General features: G+C 38.3%; 1 protein-coding gene across 2 annotated transcripts in view; it reads left to right on the top strand.

Annotated features, from left to right (window-relative positions):
- The window catches only part of MCF2L (MCF.2 cell line derived transforming sequence like), a 60,759-nt gene that overhangs the window by 22,689 nt on the left and 14,698 nt on the right, over positions 1 to 23,372 (top strand). For both annotated transcript variants that reach the window (XM_082498810.1, XM_082498809.1), the window contains exons 3-16: positions 8,300 to 8,419; positions 8,891 to 9,007; positions 9,519 to 9,668; positions 10,366 to 10,490; positions 12,217 to 12,331; positions 13,292 to 13,411; positions 14,233 to 14,424; positions 14,642 to 14,833; positions 15,565 to 15,724; positions 15,871 to 15,941; positions 16,981 to 17,057; positions 18,099 to 18,165; positions 21,748 to 21,863; positions 22,829 to 22,898. In XM_082498810.1, the coding sequence (XP_082354936.1) occupies positions 8,300 to 8,419; positions 8,891 to 9,007; positions 9,519 to 9,668; positions 10,366 to 10,490; positions 12,217 to 12,331; positions 13,292 to 13,411; positions 14,233 to 14,424; positions 14,642 to 14,833; positions 15,565 to 15,724; positions 15,871 to 15,941; positions 16,981 to 17,057; positions 18,099 to 18,165; positions 21,748 to 21,863; positions 22,829 to 22,898 (1,692 nt within the window). The remainder of the gene's footprint in view (positions 1 to 8,299; positions 8,420 to 8,890; positions 9,008 to 9,518; positions 9,669 to 10,365; positions 10,491 to 12,216; positions 12,332 to 13,291; positions 13,412 to 14,232; positions 14,425 to 14,641; positions 14,834 to 15,564; positions 15,725 to 15,870; positions 15,942 to 16,980; positions 17,058 to 18,098; positions 18,166 to 21,747; positions 21,864 to 22,828; positions 22,899 to 23,372) is intronic.

The raw sequence follows: 23,372 nt of genomic DNA, 5'->3' as shown, positions 1-23,372 counted from the left end.
AGTCTCGCATTCTTTGTAAAAAGACTTTTGGCTGCTGGCTCATTTGTACCAAGTCCTGCAGTGTCTTCCTGGCCATTTTTCCCAGTTTTTCTTTAATCACCCCAAGGGGGTTGACCCTTTTGATATGTGAAATCAGAGATGCCATCGCAGGGTGCTGTGGCTGGAGCACTGCCGAACAGGAGTATCCTGGCTGCAGCATCTGCCCATCACTAATATCCCAGAAACTGTAGGAAATATATTTGTAAGCACTGAGCAGCTGCTAACTAAAAACTCATACTAATGTGTATTTTTAAAAATTTTTTATTCTCAAGACTCTGCACATGAATGTTTGGTTTGTACGAGTAGGTGTTAGAAGTATGTTTTGAAACAAAACTTTTAGCTGTTGCAAATTGTTCACTCTTATGTTGTTTGAAGATACAAAAATTCTTTTTTGTCATATCAGCTGCTGAGATTATTCTTAATTTGTGTTATAATATCCTGTTTTCAGTTAAACATGGTATATAGAGATACACAAGACCTTGCTGAACTTTTTAGCTCCTGTGGCTGAGCAAGTGGGTAGGCTCATGAAAGAGGGTGCAAGGAGGAGCAGTCATATAGCTTGATAAAATGGCTGCATGTTGTCCCAACTGAAATCAGGTGAATGACAAACACCAGACAAATCGATCCCCTTTTCCTTTCTATGCAGTCAAAAGTTACTCTTTGTTTTTTCCTCTTTTTTCTTTTTTTTTTTCCCTTCTCTTCTAGTGTTATCATACCCAAACAAGCAATATTCAACCCACGCTTGTAGAAACAAGGCACATTACTAATCAATGTGTTCTGGGGTTTCACATTGCTCTATTCATAGTTTCAGTGTGTTTTCCTAAAAAAAAAAAAAAAAAAAAAAAAAAAAAAAAAAGGCAAAGCCTATGTCATTATGTCTTTGCCTCTGTTGTCCTGTCATCATTGTCTTCCATGATCTTGAGGGAAAAGTTGAAGTGTGAACTCAGCCTTTTAGACAAACAAAAGACTGCACTCAACATCATGAAAAGTTCCACCATAGCCATCCACCAGCCTCATGTTGAAAGTCCAGAGAAAATAAACTTCCTTAAACTTGGTGCTTAGGGAATAACACATGTGGGCAACTGTTCTTGAGGAAGCAGTTGGTATGGAGGTCACTCAGGTGATAGTGAGAAGGTTTTATCCAGTCACAAAACTTTTCAGCCCTTTCTAAATGTGACAAGAGTTGGGTTTTATCCAGCCTCCTGGGGAAGTTTGCTTCATGATTTGCCACCTTTGACTAAGGATGTGTTGCATGCAGGTTTCATGCCTTCTGTTCTGGACTGCATTGTCCAGAACACTGTTTTCCTTAGCTCTTCATAAATCAAAAAGCAGTCTTCACTGAAGCTTAGCCCATTCATTGCTTTGAAGAGTAAGGCCAAGACCACTAGCTAGCAGGAGAAGACCAAAAGCCAATGGAGAGACTGGAGTGCTAATACCAGCCTAAACCTTACAGGAGCCAGGCAGTCCCGTTTTTGTGCCATCTGGAGTCTTATCATTGGTTTTACTTCCAAGGTGAGAAACAGTGAACTACAGTAATCCGACCTTGAGTTCTCTGACCTTGTTTGTAGAGAGATGTTGAGTTTCGTAGTGAGTTGTTGATGGAGAAAAGATGCGTTTAGTAACTGATGCTCCATGAAAGGCACTGTTTTATGTTGTGGAAAGGCATTTCCTGCTAGCCCAGTTTCTAGCTAGCTCTTTGCATCATGTCCTGAAAACTGTAGTGACAGTTAACAATTTGTATGAATTAAGTTTGAAAAAACTGTTCTTTTTTCAGCCTGTAGTCACGTTTCTCATTTTTGCTTGGATTCAAAACAAGACCAAGAACTTTTGACAGTATGATGAACCATATTTGTATTGATTTTGTAGCTATGATTATGAATTATTTCAGTAAATGATAAGCTGAAAAGGTTATTTTGAGATACTGTACGGTTTTGTCTTATTGCTTTGGATGTTTTGAGACTATTACGTGTGCAGGCACTTTTGCAGTGTCAGACATTTTTCCTTTTTATTACATGTTTTTTTAATACATGAAAAGAGAGAAGCGAATCACTTAAATTCTGAAAACAGGATCATAACATCACAAGCATTAAACCCAGATCTAATGCAAAACAGCTCAATGTTTTTCAAACTACTCCTTTTATGAATTGATTTGATTCAAGATTCTTTCTTGACAAGAAGCCTGTGTAAGAGACTTAATTCTAGCCAGGAATAAACAGTCTTGCAAAAAAAAAAAAAAGTGGTTATTAGCTCCTTTATATACCAAGGTATTTTGGAAAGAAGTGCCCTGTGGCTTACGGCATACTAGTAACTGCAGAAGGGAAAACACCATCACAGAGTTTGGTAATGTGGTTATATTGAAGCTCTTCACAAAATGAAAAATAGCGTTGTTCCAAGTATTTTAAGACAGAACTACTAAAACTGAGCTAAGCGTTAGCTCTTTGATGGCTTGCATGGTTCAGATATTTCTCAAAGCTGGCTGTTTACTTGGGAAGCAGAAGAAAAGGGATTGTAGGTTCACTGTTTATCAGAAGAGCTTTCCTTTGCTGTGTAGGAGTATAAAAGACCTCTGAGCACCAGAGCAGCTGAGTGAATTGCTCTGTGGGATTGAACGGCAGGCTGCAACTGTATTTTAAATGCATCTCGGTCTAAAAGGTATAGATATCTATCTACATAATTCCTTTGTACACTAAATAAGCCCTAGGAGGAAATGGGAGATATGAAAACTCAAAAGTACTGGTTTTCTTTCCAAAAGCTCACCTTTGGGTATTCACTGCTGAAATCTGTAGTGACTGGCTTCTGGTTGTAGACCCCAGCCATCGCTCTGCTCCTGTGCTGCCTCTTCGGGGAGCGGCAGCCTGGCAGCACTGCATCCTGTCTCAGTGAATATTGTGACTGTTGTAAAGTATGTGATTTAATGAGACTTAGTCCTCCTTTGAAAATGCTATCTGCCTAATAGCCTATAGCACATATGTTTACAATTGCTGTCAGGCGGGAGCGTGTGGCATTGCTGCTCTGCTTGTCTGGGGCAGATAAAATTGTTGTGTGACTTAAATAACTCCCTGCTGGCACCAACATAGCAAGACCACGTTACACAGTGGAAAACAAAGACAGGAAGAATCTCAGTACCTGTCTTTGGGAAAATGCTATTGTTCCTTCCCTGCAAGTAAGGTATCCCTTACTGAGCATCAGGCAGGGGTTGTTTTCTTGCTCAGCTTTTGTGTTCCCTACCAGCCATTCAGCATCACGTTATCTTCATTCATGAGATGGCCTGCCTATCCTTACCTCCCCCTATTAGCAGCTGCCTAACTTTAGAGTCAATACTGGTGCCTCTCTGTCATTAATATTCTGTGAAGGAAAGTGATAATTAAGATTATATGCAACTAGCTTAATTTTACATTTTCCCCAAAACCCACCTGGGTTCAGTCTCTCTAAGATTCCCTCTTTCCAGAAGCCTGGAGCATGCAGTGGAAAGCTCCGCATCCCTGAGAAGTGGAGGCCTGAAAGCAGGCAGGTCAACCTGTTCCTGAATATTTATTAACTGATTTATCAGAGGATTTAAGGTAGCTCCTGTTTTGTCCAGCCAGCGAAAGTTCTTCCCTGTTCCAAGTTTGGGGTACTCACAGGGCAGCAAAGATCTCAGTGTATTGGAAAGCTTTGATTTAAGGGCTGTGCTGTATATAAATTCCTGGTTTGGTCAGATTTATTTCAAAGCTGATAACTACATGTGCGTCTACATCTCTTTCTGTATCTTTGGAATCAGCACTGGCCTGACTGGATAGGGAAGTGAAGGAGAAAAGTGGATAGAAAACTAATCCCAGGAGTGTCATGAAGCATCAAATAAGTGTCAGTGCTGATGCAAGTGAGATGAAGAAATATATGGGATGGGCTGCAACAGAATAGGGGCTACCCTAATTTTTCTTAGAGGATGCCAGAAATACGACAGTGTTTTTTTTTCCCCTGCTGGTCTCTTTTGCATAGGTATTAAATGAGGTGAAGTGCAATATTTGAGACAAGATGTTGAGGGAGCAGTCAATATTACTTAATCTAATAAAGAAAGACACTTCTGGAAAAAACAGTTCAAACACACAAACTCTTCTTCAAGTCACAATGATGTTCAGTGACTTCACTAAAACAGTCCTTGAAGGCACTTTATTTTATGATGCTACTAAGCATACAGGAATATTTATTTTGGCACAGCATTGTTGAGAAGTCATTGTTTGCTCTGCCTGCTTAGCATATAATGGCTTCAAACAAATATGCTGATGGACTGGAACAGAAATATGTTTTTGTTGTTCTCTCTTGTTCAGAGTGAAGTTGACTGGTTGATAAAGTTCAGAAGCATCTAAGGAGTGTCACTTGCATCATATCATTGTCTCTGCAAGTCACCAGGGCTTTAGAAAGAAAAAAAATTAGAAAATACTAATATTTGGGCAGTGAAGATATAAACTCAGAGAAACTGGAATAGCTGGCACTGGTCCAGCATTGTTTACTGTAGCAATCCTTTTTTGTTGTTGTTGTTTCACAAACGTCAATTTGCAGATTTGACTCCTAGCCATGACAAGTAGAGGCAGCATCATTTTTTGAGATGGGTTTTTTTTGTGGGTTTTTGGGGAGCTGGGATGACCAACAGAAAAAATGGAGAAGCATAGGACACAGTTTAGTGGAGACAAGAACAGTGTTATAGACAGGATAATCTAGAGTTTGAGCTGAGAGGCTGAGAAAACTTCTGGCAAGTCTTGAATTGGAATTAGTCTAGATGGAACAAGACTAGTGATTTCAACAGCATGGTTCTGGGTAGACACACTGAGATGCAGAAACACTGTAACGTGTTTTCTCTAGCTCTCTTTGAACTGAACAATAATGAGAGACCCTACTTAATTTGGTCATGCAATTAAACTCTGTTTCTCATAAGAGATACAGTTTATGGAAATTTCCTATTGCATTGCATTTGGCTATTACTGTTTGCTTCAGTAATAGTCTAAATATCATAGAATAACAGCCTGGGTTCATAGAATCATAGAATATCTTGAGTTGGAAGGGACCCATAAGAACCATCGAGTCCAGCTCCCTGCTTCTTGCAGGACTACCTAAAACTAAACCATATAGCTAAGAGCATCATCCAGATGCTCCTTGAACTCTGACAGGTTTGATGCCATCACCACTTCCCTGGGGAGCCTGTTCCAGTGACCCCCCCCCCCACCCTCTCTGTGAAGAGTCTTTTCCTAAAGTACAATCTGAACTTCCCCTGACGCAGCTTCATTCCATTTCTTTGTGTCCTATTGCTGGTCAGCAGAGAGGAGATCAGCATTTCCTTCTCAGCTGCCCCTCTTGGCAAAGTTGTAGACTGTGATGAGGTCACTCCTCAGCCTTCTCTTCTCCAAGCTGAACAAACCAAGTGACCTCAGCCAGACCTCATAAATCTTGCCCTTGAGGCCTTTCACCATCTTGATTGCCCTCCTCTGGACACTTAATAGTTTGATGTCCTTCTTATATGGAGGTACCCAAAACTGCACACAGTGCTCGAAGTGGGGCCACATCAGTGCAGCGTAGAGTGGGACAATCATCTCCCTGGGAGGGTTGGGAAGGACCTCAAAAGACCATCTGGCCCAACCTTTCATGGGTAAAGGGAGACTTGGTGAGACTATCTAGCACCCTTTGCATCTTGAAAACCTTCAGCAATAAGCACCCAACCTCAGCCCTGGGGAGATTGTTCCCACTGTAAAATAATTTCTTTCTTATATTGAAATGAAACCTCTTCTGGTGCAACTTCTACCCATTGCCCCTTGTCTTCTCTACATGGCTGCTTGTGAAGAGAGAACCCTGTCCTCTTTGTAGCCACCCTTGTAAGTGGCAGCTGGAATACTGTGATGAGGTCCCCCCTGAGCCTTCTTTTCTCCTTGGAGAAGAGATGTATGTAACTCCTTCAGCCTGTCCTCATAGGGCAGGTTCTCCAGCCCACTGATCATCTTTGTGGCCCTCCTTTGGACCCCCTCCAGTCTGCCCGCATTTTTCTTGAATTGTGGGCACCAAAACAGGACACAGTACTCCAGGTGTAGCTGGACAAGTGCTGAGTAGAGTGGGATGGTCACATCTCTATCTCTGCTAGTCAGGTCCCAGCGGATGTAGCCTGGGATCCAATTTGCCTTGGTTGTTGCAGTGGCACACTGCTGACTCGTGTTTAGCTTGTTGTCCACCAGGATCACAGAGATCCCTCTCAGGGTGTTTTCTCTAAAACTCTGGAGTAAAAATCTAGACTGTAGTCACAAAGTGTAAACCTGAGAATTTATAGTTAGAATGAAGAGACTTATTACTTATACATGTAACAAAATTTACTTTAACCATTCAGTGTCTTTCATGCTTCATCATTTCATGCTATTGTGTGTTTCTAATGTATCTACTCAACTTGAAGCTAACAGGACAGGCATTTCCCTGTATTCTGGGTAAGGCTAAATGGGTAACACATATGCCCTGTCAAAGACAGTGTGTCTGGATGTCATGTACTGGGGTGGATATCTCACATGAAGACTCATTATTTTTTTCAAAGTGTGTTATCTAAAAGATATTTCTTCTGGATGCTTTTTCGTCTGAACCATTGGCATTGCCATTAAACAAACTTCACGTTTAGGAAGATAATTTTTACCTTTGACAGCTCTGTCAGAGACCACACACTGCTGCTACAGGCACAAAATAAATTGATGCATGTCTAAATAAATACATTACATAGCTGTCATTCTAAAAATATTATTCAGGAGATTTAATTTCAAAAAATCTTTTGTCTATTCTTGCAATATTTATTTCTATGAGTTAAGTAATACTCTTAAATAAATTTGTGGCTGAATACTTCGAGAAAAGATGGTTAAAAATAATTTTTTCTTTACTTTTTCTTCTGACTTTTCTGTAAAAAGTTTTTTCCTCTGTTTCATAACTCTGCGTTTACTCCTTTTAATACACATAGAAAAATTGTTTACAGTGCAAGGATGAGGAGCCTAGTGTGGGCACTCAGAATTACCTGGATTCTGTTCCCAGCCCTGGGGCAGACCCTTTAGGACTGAACCACCATGCTTTCTAGAAAATTTGGATGTCACTGAAGTGGAGACAGATTGTGAAGCTCAAGTCTTTTAAGGTTCCTCAATCAATCGGAGTTCTCAGTTGTACGCTGAATATCTGGGGAACCACAATGAATCCATGAAGTCTTCCAGAGAAGATTTTAGCTGCTTTTCTCTTTTAAAAAGTATGTCATTTCCAATGCTAAATACCTGGAGCCCTTGGAAACCTTAAAACAAGTATTAAACCACTCTCCAACCTTCCAGATATTAATAGTTCCACAAGGTGTGGAAACAGAGCATAGCATAACATAACAGCTCCTTCAGTCAGTGTTTGGGGTTTGGTTGGCTTTTTTTTGTGGTAATTCAATTTGCTAGAAATGTGACATAATTTCCAACAGTATAACAAAGAAAATTGCATACTTAATCGTTATAATGATAATTTCTTTAGTGAACTTCGCTGCCTCACTACAGTGGAAATACTGAATAGGGGAGAAGACTTACATGACTTCAAGAATGGCTAAATGCCAAATATGCAAACCTCTGCCTCAGCTGAGGTTGATTTTTAGTAATGTATTGCTATTTCTTTGCTTTCCTTCTCTCTTCTGTTGTCCCACTATCACTTGTAGAACTGGGAAAGATCCATCAGACTACTAGTTGGAAGATGATGAGAAAAAAAAGCAGCTGAGAATTATTGAGTTTGATTTTTATTTTCCTCTGCAAAATTAAAGTTTATTTCTAAGCTACTGCCCAAGAAATTCAGTCTCAGTGGCAACTGTTTGTGTAGGCAACTGGCAAGGTAATATATGCACAAACTAGAAATGTGTTGTTAGGTGTTCAGACAATAATGGAGGTTTCTCTTGGCGCCCTCTATTCAACAGAAGATAAGGTAACCACGTAAGTACTGCTGTTGAAAAAGTACTGAGCCACCACTGTTTATTCGTTAGCCTCACTGGCTAGGATGTAATCTTAGCTGAAGAGCAGTACAAGCCAGTCCTGAAAAATTCGTTTCCAGGAGAATAGATCCTGTTCCCAAAGATGAGTAAATGTCTCTTTGAATGAAGCTCTCTGTGAAAGTCTTGCTAGGTTTATAATTGGTCGCCCTAATATGGGAGGCCTTTGATACAGTTTGTGGTTTTAACAGGAGCTTCTGCTTGTTCAGAAATATTTTTCTGGAGCTGAGACACAGAAAATAGTGGACTAAACTTGTTTTGCAGGCATCTTTCCCAGGAAACCTGCAACTAGTCCTCGTTCTGCGCCCAACAGGATTTTTTCATCGAGCTCTCTCAGACATTGCTTTCAAGTTCAACAAAGATGAGTTTAAAATGAAAGTACCTGTAAGTAATCCTTTGTTTTCACTTTATTATCAGGGATCTGTTAAAGTACTTAATCTAGCCAGCAAGGACCAAATAAAACCAAAAAAACCCCACCCCAAACCCAATAAAAAAAAACATGCTTAAAGGTAGTTTTTAAATCTTGACTTAAAGGTTCCTCTTAGAAAATATATTGATAAACCATATGTGGTTTATCTTGATAAAAAACCTTGATGCAGACATTTATGTTGTATAATTCATAAGCTTTATTTTAATATGCACTGTTAAGCGTGGTGCCCATGCATCACGCTTTTACATCATCTTCAACTGAAACAACTAAGTTTGTTTATTCTGTACCCAAAGGAAATAGTTCCATCACTTGCTTCTGTATTAAACTGAAGTTTCTCTATCAGATGCTGAAGGATAGGGCTTAGAATCCTTAATAAGGGACTTCTCACCACTGTTTGCATTTACTTTTTTTTATTGCTGCTGCAGATCATAATGCTGGGCTCTGTATCAGAACTGCAGGGTTATATTGATAAAACACAATTAACAGAAGATCTTGGTGGCACCCTGGATTACTGCCATAACAGATGGCTGTCCCGTCGCACTGTAAGTCTTAAGTTTTTGTTTTAACTTCTCAGCTTAACAAACCCTTCTGGTTTATACCCTGTCATTTATAAGACAGATTCCAAATGATGCAAGTTGACTTGCTGGGAGTGAGAAGATGTTCCCAACGGTACTTAGTCATCTTAGAGAAAAAAATATGAGTAATAATTTGGGAGTGGTTTTCTGAACACTTGGAGCAAAGGAACTACAGTGTATTATTGTGTTGAGGTTTATTGCTTTTGCTACGAGAAAGAAAAAGCTCAAGTTGTAGAGTAACTCCAGATTATAAAAAGATGAGGAAGATATACCTGATACGAGCCTAGGAAAAACATACAATTAAGGAATTAATGGTGACGGTATCTGTTGCTTGCAAAATTATACTTTGACCATTTTTCAGTCTCGTAATTCATCTGCTCGGGTTTGTTTTGTGAGTTATATTTTGTGTGTATGTGTCTGTTTGTACATATGCATGTGATGAGCATGAAACATCATTAATGGTTTTTATTCCTAAAAGGCTATAGAAGGTTTTGCCCAAAAGGTTAAGCAAACAGCTCAGATTCTTCAGTCCTTTGGGACTGAGCTGGCTGAAACAGAACTACCAAATGATGTGCAATCAACTAGCTCCCTGCTTGCAACACACACAGAAAAGAAGGACAAAATGAAGGTATGTAATTTTTGTAAAGGTGCTGTCTTCTAGTTAAACCATGTTTTTAATTTATAGCTGATAATGTTAATAGAAAATCTGGAGGATGTTAACAGACAATAATAATGGAAAACATTTAAATCTTATTGAACTTGGTTTGGTTTGATGTTAAAAGTCCTTCTCGCGTTCAACAGTGATGTTTCTTGAGGCTAAGTTTACTTATGTACAAATGTATAATGATTTGTATGTGGAAACAGAAATTTCTTTGGAAGTACTGGTGTGTTTAATTTGTAGTTTTGTTTGCAACAAGAAATTTTATTGTATTTGCATGCATATGAAAAATATATGACATTTTGAACAATGGACTAATGTTATTTCAAATCAACTTAAATGAAAACTATTTGGGAGTTTCAAAACTATACATCTAAAACTTTTGAGATATTTGTAGCCTAAGGAGACACTAGAAGGCAATCAATGTATGATGAAAATTCAACTCAGTTACAGTGGGGTCTTAAGTTGGTAAAGGCAGAAAAAGCTGATGTTTAGCTGTCTATATTTGTTGTCAAACACTGCTTTTAATCAAACTATGCTTGCTCTATTGCTATTAAAAAAAAATCCGTTTTCTAGTTTGGTGCCTTATGAAGTCTGCTTAAAAAAAAAAAACAAACAAACAACAACACACAACTACAGGGTGTGGGGTTTTTGTTTTGTTTTGTAGGAGGATATCAGGTTAGCAGTAGAACAGGGAGATGATATCCTTGGAAGTATTACAAAACCAGTTACTGAGAATCCTGAATACAAACTGAATCAAGATCAGCTAGACAATCAGACAACGGTAGAAAGGTGAGAGGAGCAAAATACTGAACATGCTGCTTTTCTTTTGACCCCTCCCCCTCTCTTTTACTTAATTCTATGTGCATGCTTAACAAATAAGCAAATGTTACAATGTGAACATATAAAAGGTACTTTCAGAAACAACTCCTCTGTTGTGGGATCTGTGCTGAGCAAAGTAATCTCCTATTGTTCATTACTGGGTCACCTGGATGTAAGGAAATAGGGGATGCTGTTTGAGTTCCAGAACCAACAAAGTAACGGTGTGCTATTTTTCCCTTTTTGTCAGATTAGGACTATATAGTTGAGCACCTTTTCCCGATTTTAAATAATATCGATGCTTTGCAATCCAAGGAAATTTTACTGCTGTAGGGAAAGCAGGAGGGAAAAACAGAAGTGATATATCCCTTCTTAAGTCCTTTTGAATTAAAATGGGAGGTTTCTTTTTCTTTAAACCTGCCTGAAGGAGCTTCTAACATTGCTGATATCTTATCAGTGTCATTAGTAGCCTTTAAAGGCTACTAGGGAGTACACCACTCTTGAAGTATCTATGCATAAACTTCCTATATGCTTCCTTTGAGCATATAAGTAATAGATGTTTTCCTTTGCTCCCCACTCACCACTCCTTTAATTACGGCCAATTTTGAAGACACTGTATCACCATAGCACAGATGTAAATTTGCACAAAGCTATGAAAGCATAGCTCATTTCCCCCAGGCAGTATTCTGCATTCTTTTTTTGTCCGTCATTCCATGTTTCTGTTACCCTCAGGCTGACTTTTCTTTCCAAATAACTGTCTATTCCAATCACAAAGCTTGGCAGAAGTCACTTTTTTTGGCCACTGTTGCTATCGGCTATCCGAAGGACAATCGGGGTGGAGATTGCTAATTTATCCAAAATGTTCCCACTCGATACAATATCTGACGGAAGTTGGAACAAATTCTCTGTGTGTGTGTCCCCACCTTTTCTCTAATCGGTTTTAACTTGGAAATTCAGGATTTGTTTCTGTGCTATTAAAGACAAAAACTCATTAAAATTCTGATATATGGCCTTCCCTGGATGTAGCCTAAGTACAGCGGAGCACACTGTTAAGATAAGTCCATAGGATACCATACTGTCAAGTGTGATACTGGAAGATAAGTTGAAAAGTAAAAGTCTTAAAGCATTGGCCAAAATTATAATTGAAGAAGATTATTCTCATCGCAGTACTGCTGTACACTTGCCTGTGATGTTTAAATAGTAACACTGATCAGAAGAGGAAGAGCAATGACCTTCAGGTTTATTATGAGCCTTGCTCCAAGGAATGAAATGTAAGGGCAGCTGGCTGGTCGCAGCAGTATGAACTTTTGCCTTCTTTTTTCCTTATAGCCCAAGGCTTGGGTTCCTGTGGGTCGTAGTCCATGCACATTTGCATATTTTATTTGTGTTTGCCAGCCCCATGTCCCCAGGCCGGAGCTGAGAAGTAGTATGTGCAACGGCTAGCTTCAAATCAACACTTGCCCAATTTTCAGAACTTAATGTTTGTGTTGGGGTTTAGGTTTACATCAGTGTTATTCTAGGAAACAATTCTGTGCAATACTTAAAAAAAGTTTCCTGTATCCAGTTTATTTTTTCTGGAAAATATTGCTTTGGGGAGGCTTTTTGTTTACTGTGGAAGATTGTATTGTCCCTTGAAGGTTGTACCCATCATTCTTACAGTATTTCTTTTCTTTTTTTTTTTTTTTTTTTTTTTTTTAAGGCTTCTGGCTCAATTACATGAAACAGAGACTGCCTTTGATGAGTTTTGGATTAAGCATCAGCAAAAACTTGAGCAGTGTCTGCTCCTTCGGAATTTTGAACAGAATTTTAGAGAGGTGAGAACTTCTTGGTCAATATTTGGTAATATAGATATGATTCAGAAGAAAATGCCCTTTTGTTTTTTGCAGCTCTTGTGAGTTCTTGAAAGCTTTCTCCAAGCATTTCTTGTACGTGTCCTTACTTGACATCCCGCTATCTTTACTACTTTGAATACTTGCCTATAGAGACATAATAGCTTCTCTTCTGCAGACTTATGATTTTTTTTCCATGAGCCCAGCAGTGTATAAGCTTTCAAAAACTCCTTTGAAACCCGTTCTCTACCACAGAAGCAAAATATGCTGGCTGCAAACCTTTCATCTTGCCAATAGGCCCTTTTATGGAACCAGGACTTACCTAAACCTTCTGGCTGAAATTTTATAAAACAGTCTCCAACACTGTGGGTGGGAAGTTGCAACCACACTGTTAGAAACTGGGTGGAGGCTGAACTAGAATTTTTACAGCCAGTTTCTGATCTCATGTTAGTTTAACTCATATGCTTGATGGCACCTACAGTCACTTTACGCTGGTGCAGCTGATCTCAGAGCACGGCCCCTGTGTCTCCATGGGAGCAATGCTCAGAAACCCTCTTAAAAGTGTGTGTATGTGTGTCTCTCTGTATGTCTGTCTCTCAACCGGTTGTTAGGGTGAGGACCTCTCCCTCATGTTTTTCTGTTCATGTTAAAGTCACTTTGTATTATTGTCATCTGGTAAAAGCAAGATCATAAACGTTTCCTGAGCATTAGTTTTCCTACACCTTTTTTTTCAGTACCAGGAAACAGGATTACTTCACTACCTTTTCTTTGTATTTGTTTTCATTTTGAATTGGGGGTAAAGGTAGACTGACAAAAAAGCGATTTGTCTCTGTGCCCCAGTAACCCCATAAAGTGAGTTACCTGACTAGCTATCACCAGTTTAACTGATGGGTCTCCAGAGATGTGGAGTCATCCTCATTGATACATAGCTGTGTCTCTCTTCAGGTCAAAGCAGCTTTGGATATTGTGTCCGAGAGACTGTCTGCTTTCACAGATGTGGGAAACAGCTGTTCGCATGTGGAGCACATTTTGAAAGATCTTGCCAACTTTGAAGAAAAATCATGTGTAAGATCTCTGCAAGTCCCCTTAATTTCTAGTATGACAATGCATATGTGGAGGGGAACAGTACTTGGTTATTGAGTATATCTTATGAGCAGAGCTTAAGCTGACAACAGGACAGAATTAGTGTCTCAAGTAATGTGCAGAAGGAATTTGAAATAAAGTCTTTAACCATTGGAGTGGCCTAATTCTCCAGCATCCCTCAATAAAGAGCAGAGTGACCAGTCACAAAGTTGGTGTGATCAATTCATGGAAAAATTGCATGAGGTGTCTACATAGCCAAGTTCTGCACTTAGTGATCAAGGGACCACTTCCATTCCTATTATTTCATTAAATCTAAGAAATGAGAAGGCTGTCTATTGAATGTACAATATGTTAAAAGATGACCAACAGAAACATACACTCTAAACAATGTAGAAGGGGAACCTTATCTAGCTCTATAAGTGAGGTCATTGCTCTTGAGACTGAGATGGGTTCAGATTTGGGTTTAGGTTGCTGCTGTACTCCAAATGGTATGCGTACGCACACAAACACACTGCTGAATAACTAAAGCATAGAAGGACTGGTAGCTGTTCCCTCACAGAGGCTGTATGATTAAACCCATTAATGTTTCTGAAGTATTCTGATAAGATAAAGAAGGAGGCATAAAAGTTCTTGGGCATCTGGGAAGATACTTTGATTTATTAAGCAAAGCAGCTGTTAAATAAAGATGTGTTCTATATCAACACGTGTATTTAACTGCAGAAAAACAAATGGTATGATTTTTAATTTTGTCATTGATGTTGATCCAAGGAAAGATGTACCTAAATCAATGTTTGCTTTCTTAGGAAACTATAGCAAAAGCCAGAATGTTAGCCTCAGAGGGTGATGCTTTTATTCAAAGCAACCATTATGCTGTGGACTCCATTATTCCAAAATGCAGTGAACTTCATCATCTCTGTGATGTCTTCGCTACTGAGACAGAACGGAGGAGGAATCTTCTTAACAAATCTCTAGAACTGCATGACTTACTAGAAAAGGTAAATTTTATATGGAACAGTTCCATTTCCCATCATATTTGCTAAAAGCTCAGTCAACCAGTTGTCATAATGGCAGGTAAAAATATCTTGGTGTGCTGGAAGTTTTCACCTGAAATAGATGAATACATCACAAGTAGAAGTATGAAATGGTTTAGATGTCTTAGTGTTTGATGCTGACATCGGTGCATTCTGAGCCTGTTCTTTTCTCTGTTTCTAGTCTATGAAGTGGTGCGATGAAGGAATTTATCTGCTGGCTTCACAGCCGGTAGATAAGTGTCAGTCCCAGGATGGTGCAGAATCAGCATTACAGGAAATTGAGAAATTCCTGGACACTGGTGCGGGCAATAAAATCAAGGAGTTGAATAAAATTTACAGAGAGTATGCACACATCCTCAACGAGGACCTAAAGGTACCAGAAGACCTTTATGTGTATCTGTGTCCATTTGTTAATTTTAGGGTTGCTCTCTTGCATGCCATTGATAAAACTAAATAATCAGTACTAGGAGTTACACGTGGGAACTAGAAAGCCAACACATTTCCCTACCTGAGGTGGTAGTCCTGTTGTATCTTTGGATAAGCATCAGGGGCTTCAGAGCCTTTTAATAACTACTGCAGTTTTTCAGATAGTAAGATTACTTTTAAAAAAATTATCCTGAGTAAGTATGTGAAATATTTTATTTTTTTTTATGTAGCAAAAACATGCCTGTCCTTGATATTTGTATTACTTGTGCTTTGTAACTGCCTTTTTTTTTTTTTTTTGGAACTTGAATATGTCCCTTTTCCTCTTGGTTGATCTCTTCATGTAACAGAACCATTAGACACTGTCAAGAAAACTTCCCTATTTTTGGTTGATTTTTTTTTTTCTTAAATTGTAACCTGAACCAGATTGGTTTCTCTACAGCAAGCACACAAAATGTTTTATGAAGTGATGTTCCAATTTTCAAGTGTACTAAATGACTGTAAATTATGCCTTGTTAAGAGTGAAGATTAAGGTAGTATTTTTATATGTGCTATAAAAGCAATCACAATTTCAAATCAATGTGCTGTAAATGGCAGTGTAGCTTGCTGATAGGTCTCTGACAGGGATATTTGGTTTTGTGTTTTGTTTTGTTTTTTTTTCAATTTCTGTGGCAACGGTAGGAGCATGTGCAAAAGGTTTTCCAGAAGCAAGAAAGTATGGAAGAAATGTTTCAAAAGAGACAAATAAGTCTTAAGAAACTGGCAGCTAAGCAGACACGTCCTGTTCAGCCAGTTGCACCAAGACCTGAAGCCTTTGTAAAATCTCCTTGTACCTCACCAGGTAAGTAACTGTAGTAGCCTTTCACTAATTTTTCTCTATGCTGAGAGACTTAAAGAAACTTTCAGCTGTAATTTGTGGTTGCACAAACATCTGTGTCAGATCTGCTCAAGTTCTAACTGCTGTTTGATTCTGGTTTACGTGCTTAGGTCTTCAAAGAGAATATGTATCCAACTCAGAAAGCAGTGTGCTTCGGAGGGTAAACTACAGAAGAGGAAAGGTAATCTTTTTCTTTGCGCCTTTCATGCACATACTGCTTAAGAGAGTCATAATAAAATGGAATATTCAGGAACTTCAAGAAGAATGAGGCAATTCCACTGAAAAAGTGATGGTGTTACCCCCATGAAGTAACTCTGGTGAAGCAGTCATGTGGTTTAAATAGAGCCTGCTTTGTTGCTAGGCTGAGTATGAGGGAAGGTAAAGTAAATAGCTGCCTATATTAGGAAAAATGTTAGGGGCAGCAAAATATAAAATCTATGAACAGGAAACATTTATTATTTGCCAGTAGTAATTGGCTACTCTTAAAACTGGCAAAAGTGAAGAGGTAGTTGTCGTTGGCTCCAAGACAGCTTCACCTGACCTAATGGGTTGCCATTCCCAAGTGGGGATGGTCTTCCTGCCCCGCCTCCGGCAAGGAAAGTAACCTGACGGCAGCAACAGAAACAAGTAGTTTCCCACTGGGTTAGTGTTGAATCAAATCAGTGAAGGTTCAGCAAGAGACAATGCAAGGAGGAAGGCAGGACCGCGTGACCAGTAGGGACAACAGTTAGAGAAAAGGGTTGGTTCAAGGTGGGATTGAAAGCCAAACCTCTCATTTTTTTTCAGCAAGCTGTAATTAGTTCAGCCATTACAGTAGAAGTTGTAAGAGTGAACTTCTGTGTCAAGTTAGGAAGTTACCAGAAACTTAGCACGGTACTTCATTTTTAGCTTGGAAAACAGATTAAGGCCAGTGTTGCCTCCAAGATTACGCTGATGCTCTGATGTTGTCTTCTTGGAAAGGGGCCTTGATCCATGGTCTTTTCTAAGCTGGCCTTTCATGGACAACTCCCTGTGTCTAAATGTTCTTGTGTGTTCAAAGACCGTCAGGTTGACTTGGATTTTTTTGCAGTGTTCTTGCAAATTGCCTTTGTTTTTAATGGAGTATGGTCTTCCCTGTGAAAATGCGTTCAAGTAGAGCTGAGTGCAAAGCTCTGTGTTTTGAAGTGTTTTACTGTGATGCTGTGATGATTTTTTTTTTGTTTGTTTGTTTCCTTCTTTAGAGTGAAATGACTGAACTCCATCAAAGCAGAGGAGGATCTACAATGGATGATGAAGAAAACCTAGCTGTGTTACGGCAGTAAGTATATTTTGATAAACAAAAAATGTTTTTTCTCTGATTTGGTTCCAGCAAGGCTGAGTTTGGCTAAGGATTTGATAAGTCAAATATGCTTCTCTGAATTTAGCCTCAGTGCTTTTTGAAATGCATTGGCTGTTCTTTGTACACAGAGGAAGATATTTCAGTCTGTCTGCAGCATTATTTATAGTTTATATAGTACCAGACTCTAGCTTTGCTGCAGCAAGGTGATACTATGGCAAGATAACGACATATTTTTTTCAGAGGTGACATAGTTTTGAGTAATAAGCCTCCTGTAAATCTATTGGAGGTTTTGGTCTCCATGCTTCAGAAGACATCATCTTTTTATTTGACTCTGTTTAGTCCCTGTTTTGATAAACGTTACTAAAAATCACTTTCTTATACAAAAACTAAAAAGCATCACTTATAGTCAAAAAATAACTTAGTACCACCTGAAATGTGTATAGCAGAGCTTGCATTTCTGCCTGGAAACTGGATACTTTTACTGTCTTTTCACTCTTACCACCATGTGTTAAATTGTACAAAATCACAAGGGGAGGGGGTTGGGGGGAAGCATGTTTGCTGGACCATTAGGGAAATTAAACTTCAAGCAGCATTGTGCTATTTAAAGTGTGCCCTAAATGCCTCTAATTTAAAATGACTGGTACAAATTTAAGTTTGTATTTGATAATCCTATGCAGCTCCTGTAATACTTGTGAACAGAGCATAACCAGATTTTGTATGTACAATGATGAAATGTTTCAGTGCTTCAATTCAATTACTACAGCACTTAAAATGCTAGATTTTACTTTTTTCCTGTTTAAACACATTTTCAAACATTTTAAAATGTTTTAAAAATACATGCTTCTCAATAAGGATGTATAAACTCTTGACTGAAATATCCATGAAACATCACATTTTCCATTACCTGGAAACGGCTCTTTTGTTGTCTGAAGTGAAGTAGAAACACAGACAAAGTTAATGTTGCCTCATTACTTTGCATAAGTAAATAGGCCTGCCTTAATTTTCATTCTTTGTCTACAGGCATGTAATTAATGAACTCATTGAGACTGAACGAGCATATGTGGAAGAACTTCTCTGTGTTCTTGAGGTAAAGATTAAATTTCACTGCAGCTATTAGTGAATCTATTTTTCTCTTCCATTTCATGTGTGCTCTTATGCTTTCCTTATCACTGCAATGCCTCTGCTTGTCCCAGCAAGCGATGTGATCGTTGCATCTCTCTTCTGTCATCTTTATTTTCAGAGAGGCAGGAACGTGCAATATTTTTCTAGAAATATTCATGCAACTAGGATCTTGTATTGGAAACCACAAATTGGGCAGAAAATAAGATATGCCTAACTATTTAGGTGGAACATAGTGAGGTTTGTAATGATCATTAATTCATGCAAAAGATCATTCCAGAGTCTTGAGTCAATTCCAGGAAGGTCATGTGTCACACAGGAATGTGAATCTGCATCAAGAGAATCTTGTGTCAGAGGAGAAAATTTGTTTCTTGCATCCCTCTTTGCATGTCTTTAATCTTCCAAATGTCTTGGGTACAACTGTGGCAACAGAGTGCCTTGTAATAATAATACCTTCATTTGAAATTGTAAAGGAAACAAAGATGTTCCCTTTGCTCCACAGCTGTGGATGCACAATTGCAGTACTGCTGAGCTCGTTGTAGAACTATGAAGCAGTATTCTGTGTTGTTCCTGAAGTTTGTTAAGTCTTCAGACATGGATGTGTCATTTTGTTGTAGTCCAATTTGACTGTAGAAGATGATGAAGTTGCAGATAATTGAGGATGAATTATTTTAATCAGGATGAACTGGAATTGAGCCAAGCAGGTACTCTTGGTGTCCATGCCAATGTTAAGCTCCTAAATAGGAGCTGTCTGAAGTTATGGACAGGGAGTGATAATTTCTGAGCACATACCTTCAAGTAAGAGTACTGTATGAGAGTTTTGAACTTTGGTCATGCTTTTGCCTAGTTTGTGCTCGGCTTCCCATAGCATTTATGCCCTGGGTCCGGTCCAAGTTTTGATGACAGTAGGATGGTTGCATCCGGCATGTGTTAAGAAACCAAGGCAGGGCTGGAGTGGACTTTAAGGATTACTTTATTCTCAGCTTTTGTATGCAATGCTATCTGTACAGTCATGTTAAAAAAAAAAAAAAAAAAAAAATATATATAATTAAGACTCAAATAGTTGGAGGATTTTTGGTCCTTACTGCTGCTACTGGACGGTTGCTACAGACTTTTTCTATTACTCTTGTTTTGCACAGAGTATAGTGCAACCTTGGTCTTGCTAGGCCAAGCTGTCTTGGTTTTCTGCCAATGTGATAGACTCTCCAGTAGTCTGATTGTGCCAGGCACACTTCTTTGTGGCAGTTTGGGATACATCTCTCAAACTCGGGTGATTGCAACTGCCAACAGTAATTCTGGATCCGATCCTTGCTGAGGTATGGTTCAATGGCAGTCTTCCAGCTTTTGGGTAATTCTAGTTATTAATCCGTAGTCCTGGCTATTCTCCCAATTCCTTTGTTTCTACTATTCTATTAATCTTCCAATTTTTCCTGTAAAAGAACCTGATACTCCTTTGTATGGATGGTGTCTCCTATTACTATGTCACATTTAATTGCAGTGCGTTTTCTCTCTGCCAAGGATTCTAGAAGAAAAAAACAAGGTAGTTTCTATGATTGATTATTGGGGAAACTGCTATAGCTGCTTTTATCCAAGCTTGATAGTTTTCCTTTCATTAATAACCATGGTCATCTCACTTTAGTCTGTGAAATCTAGTAATTTTTATTTGGAAAAAATACTGGTCTAGTCTATTTTTAGGTATTGTATTTGGCTCCTTTTTCCATTTACTTTGATGCTTTTAGAACAGCTTTCAAATGGAAGACTAAGCAAAGCCTTATGTATTCTTAAAGTAAGATTAAATGATCCCTGTGGCTGTATGGAGTAGCTGTGCTTCTCCTTTCTTGAAACACAAGTACTGCATAGGTAGTAAAACATGAAGGGTCTTTATATTAAATTTTTAAAATAAGTACTACATCAGCCTGAAGTGAAAAAAAAATAAATTGTCAAGTGTTTTGTCAATGTATGGATTTCATGCTTTTGTTCTTTCAGAATTCCAAAGTACTGAACTCAGTCAGGTTTTTTGGTTGGTTGTTTTTTTTTTTTTTTTTTCACATCAACTGGGTTAGGTACCCCTTCTTTGTGCCAAGGCTTTGCTGCTACGTTCACCATCATCTTTACTTCAAGTGGAATTTAATCATTCTCTTTGCATATCTCTTCACCTCATCTAAACTACATGGTGGATGCAGTTCTTCTTTCCCTGTTAATTTTTTTAAACTCCGTTTTATGTACATTATTTTTATCTTTTTTTAAGGCTGTACCACTCCCACCCCCCCTACCCTCCTTCAGACTCTGCAATTTCTATCTGGGGAGGAGAGATATGGGAGAAGAACCAATGGTTAGCTATCTATGAGCTCCAGCATCTTTGCCTATACTATTGGGGTTTCTTTGTGGTGTTTGATGGAAAAGCACTCAGATTTTAAAAGGAATGTTTCTGAATTAAAAAAAAAAATTAATCACTGTCCTATCCAAATACTTGAATTCTTCAGGCTAGCTGACTTTACCAGCTTGTTCTCCTACTTTTTGTAGTTTGGACATCACTTGGAAATTGAAGATCTTAGTTATAGGTGTGCTTTTGCTTATCCTATCATTTAATTTGTTGATTTGTTGTAATTCAGTGCATTTTATCATAATCGATGTCATTAATGCAGTGACCATCTTGTCCATGGTAACTCTGTTTAAAAATAAAAAAAAAAAAAGCCACAACCCCACAACAAACAAACAAAACCAACCCACCAAAAACCTGACAGAAAGAAAGTAGGTTGCATCATCTTTCTTCAGCCTGCACACTAAGAAATCTACTCACATTAAGAAATACGCTTACAGTACAGGTGCTAGAGCATTCTTGCAGTTTTTCTGTTTGGTTGGGGGTGTTTTGTTTGGTGTTGGGGGGGGTGTTTGTTGTTGGACTTTTTAGTGTTTTGAGAGATCACGGATTAGTGACCTCAGGATCAGAGAACAGTCCTGGGCTAAAGCCACCTGTGTGTTCTTTTCCTTATCTGTGCCAGACAAACAGACAAGAGAATATGGCCTTACATGAAAAATGGAAGATGTCAGAATCAGAAGTTACGATTTTTGGTGCCAAAGCCAATGAAAATGTCTTAAAGATAGTATTTGCAGCTTAATGGTTCCTATTACCTGCAGCAATGACTACAGTCAGCTTGTTCCCTCATACTAATAGCTAAGACTAGCATGAACGTTTGCATGTGCACTGGAATTGTGGCTTAAAACTCAGATGTGTAAAGTCTTAAGAGAAGAAGAATGAAGTATAACTTGTAAGCAATATGGGAATGCATAGCCTTTGCTTGGTGGTGATTGCAAACTTTGTTTCATCCTTGCTTAACTAAAACTGCAGTAATTTTTCAAGTGTCTTTCTAAAGACTGTAGGTGTGTCTTACTAGACTGATGGACAAGTAGAATTTGTATACTTTTTTCATGATTAATACTGACCTTTTTATTTGCTGTCTGTCAGCCTGCAGGCAGACTGCCTTCTCAGAGAGAGGTAAGTGCTGCAAGTACAGGGACATAATCAGTGTGCCTCTCTCCTGTGTTGCAGGGTTATGCTGCAGAGATGGACAACCCCTTAATGGCTCATCTCATTTCACCAGAACTCCAAAATAAGAAGGATATCTTGTTTGGGAATATGGAAGAAATTTATCACTTTCACAACAGGTGGGGATTTGCATTCAGATATAAAAATAGCATGTGGATGGGATTCTTCACTCTTTCTTTTAATCTGATTTAAATTGCAAAAAGATCCTTACTGAGTCCCACTTGACTATCTGGCATGTCAAAATTCATATTGCATAGGAGAGAAGAAGCAAAATATCTATAAAAGATTAGCAAAGCTGTGTGAAACTTTATTCAAATGTTTGCAGTACACAGGTAAAATTTTGAATTGTTGTCCTCTTCCTGAAGAAAGTTATTTGGATCTGGTTACAAGCTAATTAAAGCAAGGTTTGTTTGGTTTGGGTTTCTTTTATTTTTTATGAAATTTGCTATGGAACGTAAATTATTATTCTAAACCACAAATTCTCAACTCTTAGATGCAGTTGAGGCTGGTTAATTTTATACTTGAGTGACCTCTCTGAAGTTTGAATCCTTGCTGCTAGAGAGGTATTTCTTCACAGCATAATATTTAAATTGGTAGAAAAGAAGTATTTTCAAGAGAAGTTAAGCATATTGAAGAGTTGTTTCCTATTCAGGCAAAACTAGACCAGAATTTTTGCCACTGATTTTTTGGAGTGGGGTTTTTTTGGTTTGGGGAGGTGAGGTTTGGTTGGTTTGTTTGTTTGTTTAGTGGGTTTTGGTAGTATTTGGAAGGAAAAACCAAATACTTTAAACTGTAAAAATCCTGCTGCTGAATACATAAGGCAGGGAAACAAAATCCCCCTCCCCTCCCCAATCTTATATTTTATTTCAGTTGTAGCAACACAAGCTAGAAGAAACTGGTCAGAATGTTTGTTTATTTTAATTTGCTATCCCTTTTTAAGTACATGATTTAAAGAGTTTTGTTTAGTTTTGTAGTACAGAATTGCAACTCTGTTTCCAAAAGTTTAGAAAACGAATTGCAAGAATGCGAACATTTAGTACCGCTTTTTAAAATACGTGCTCTAAGAAAATCTTCTTCCTCACAGAATATTCTTGAGAGAACTAGAAAATTATGTAGAATACCCAGAACTAGTAGGACGGTGCTTTCTGGATCAGGTATGTGTCATCTTTTGATGGGATGTTGTTTGTAAGCCCCTCCAAGACTGTAACATATGAGAGTGATTTTCATGTAGTAGTTGCCACCACATCCCCTTTGTTTGTCTTGAACAGGTAACAAGTTGAGAACGTAGATGTTAATTGAGAATTGGGGATATTTTCCACTGTGTGGGGTAATTAATTTTGTTAGAAAGAGCTACTACCTTGTTGAAAGAAAACTGCTTTATTAAAGTGGCAGTTAGGAAAACATGAAGAGGAGTCATGCACTGCATCATTTCACATCACAATAAATGATTGGTTTACTTGGTTAGAATTCTTTACTGGATTTTTTTGTTGTTGTTCTTTTTTCTTTAAAGAGTACACCTCCAAAAATTTAATCCAAAATATTTTTATTAGGAAAATAGAAAGCTGTGACAGAATTAAAGTTTTTAATGAGTCTCATCCCTAGTATACCAAAGGCTAAATAGGAATCTG

The sequence above is a fragment of the Vanellus vanellus genome, assembly GCF_965231255.1.
Source record: "Vanellus vanellus genome assembly, chromosome: 1".
NCBI classification, from domain to species: domain Eukaryota; kingdom Metazoa; phylum Chordata; class Aves; order Charadriiformes; family Charadriidae; genus Vanellus; species Vanellus vanellus.
Note: the sequence above shows the minus strand (reverse complement) of the source record. Positions and strands in the feature narration are given on the sequence as shown.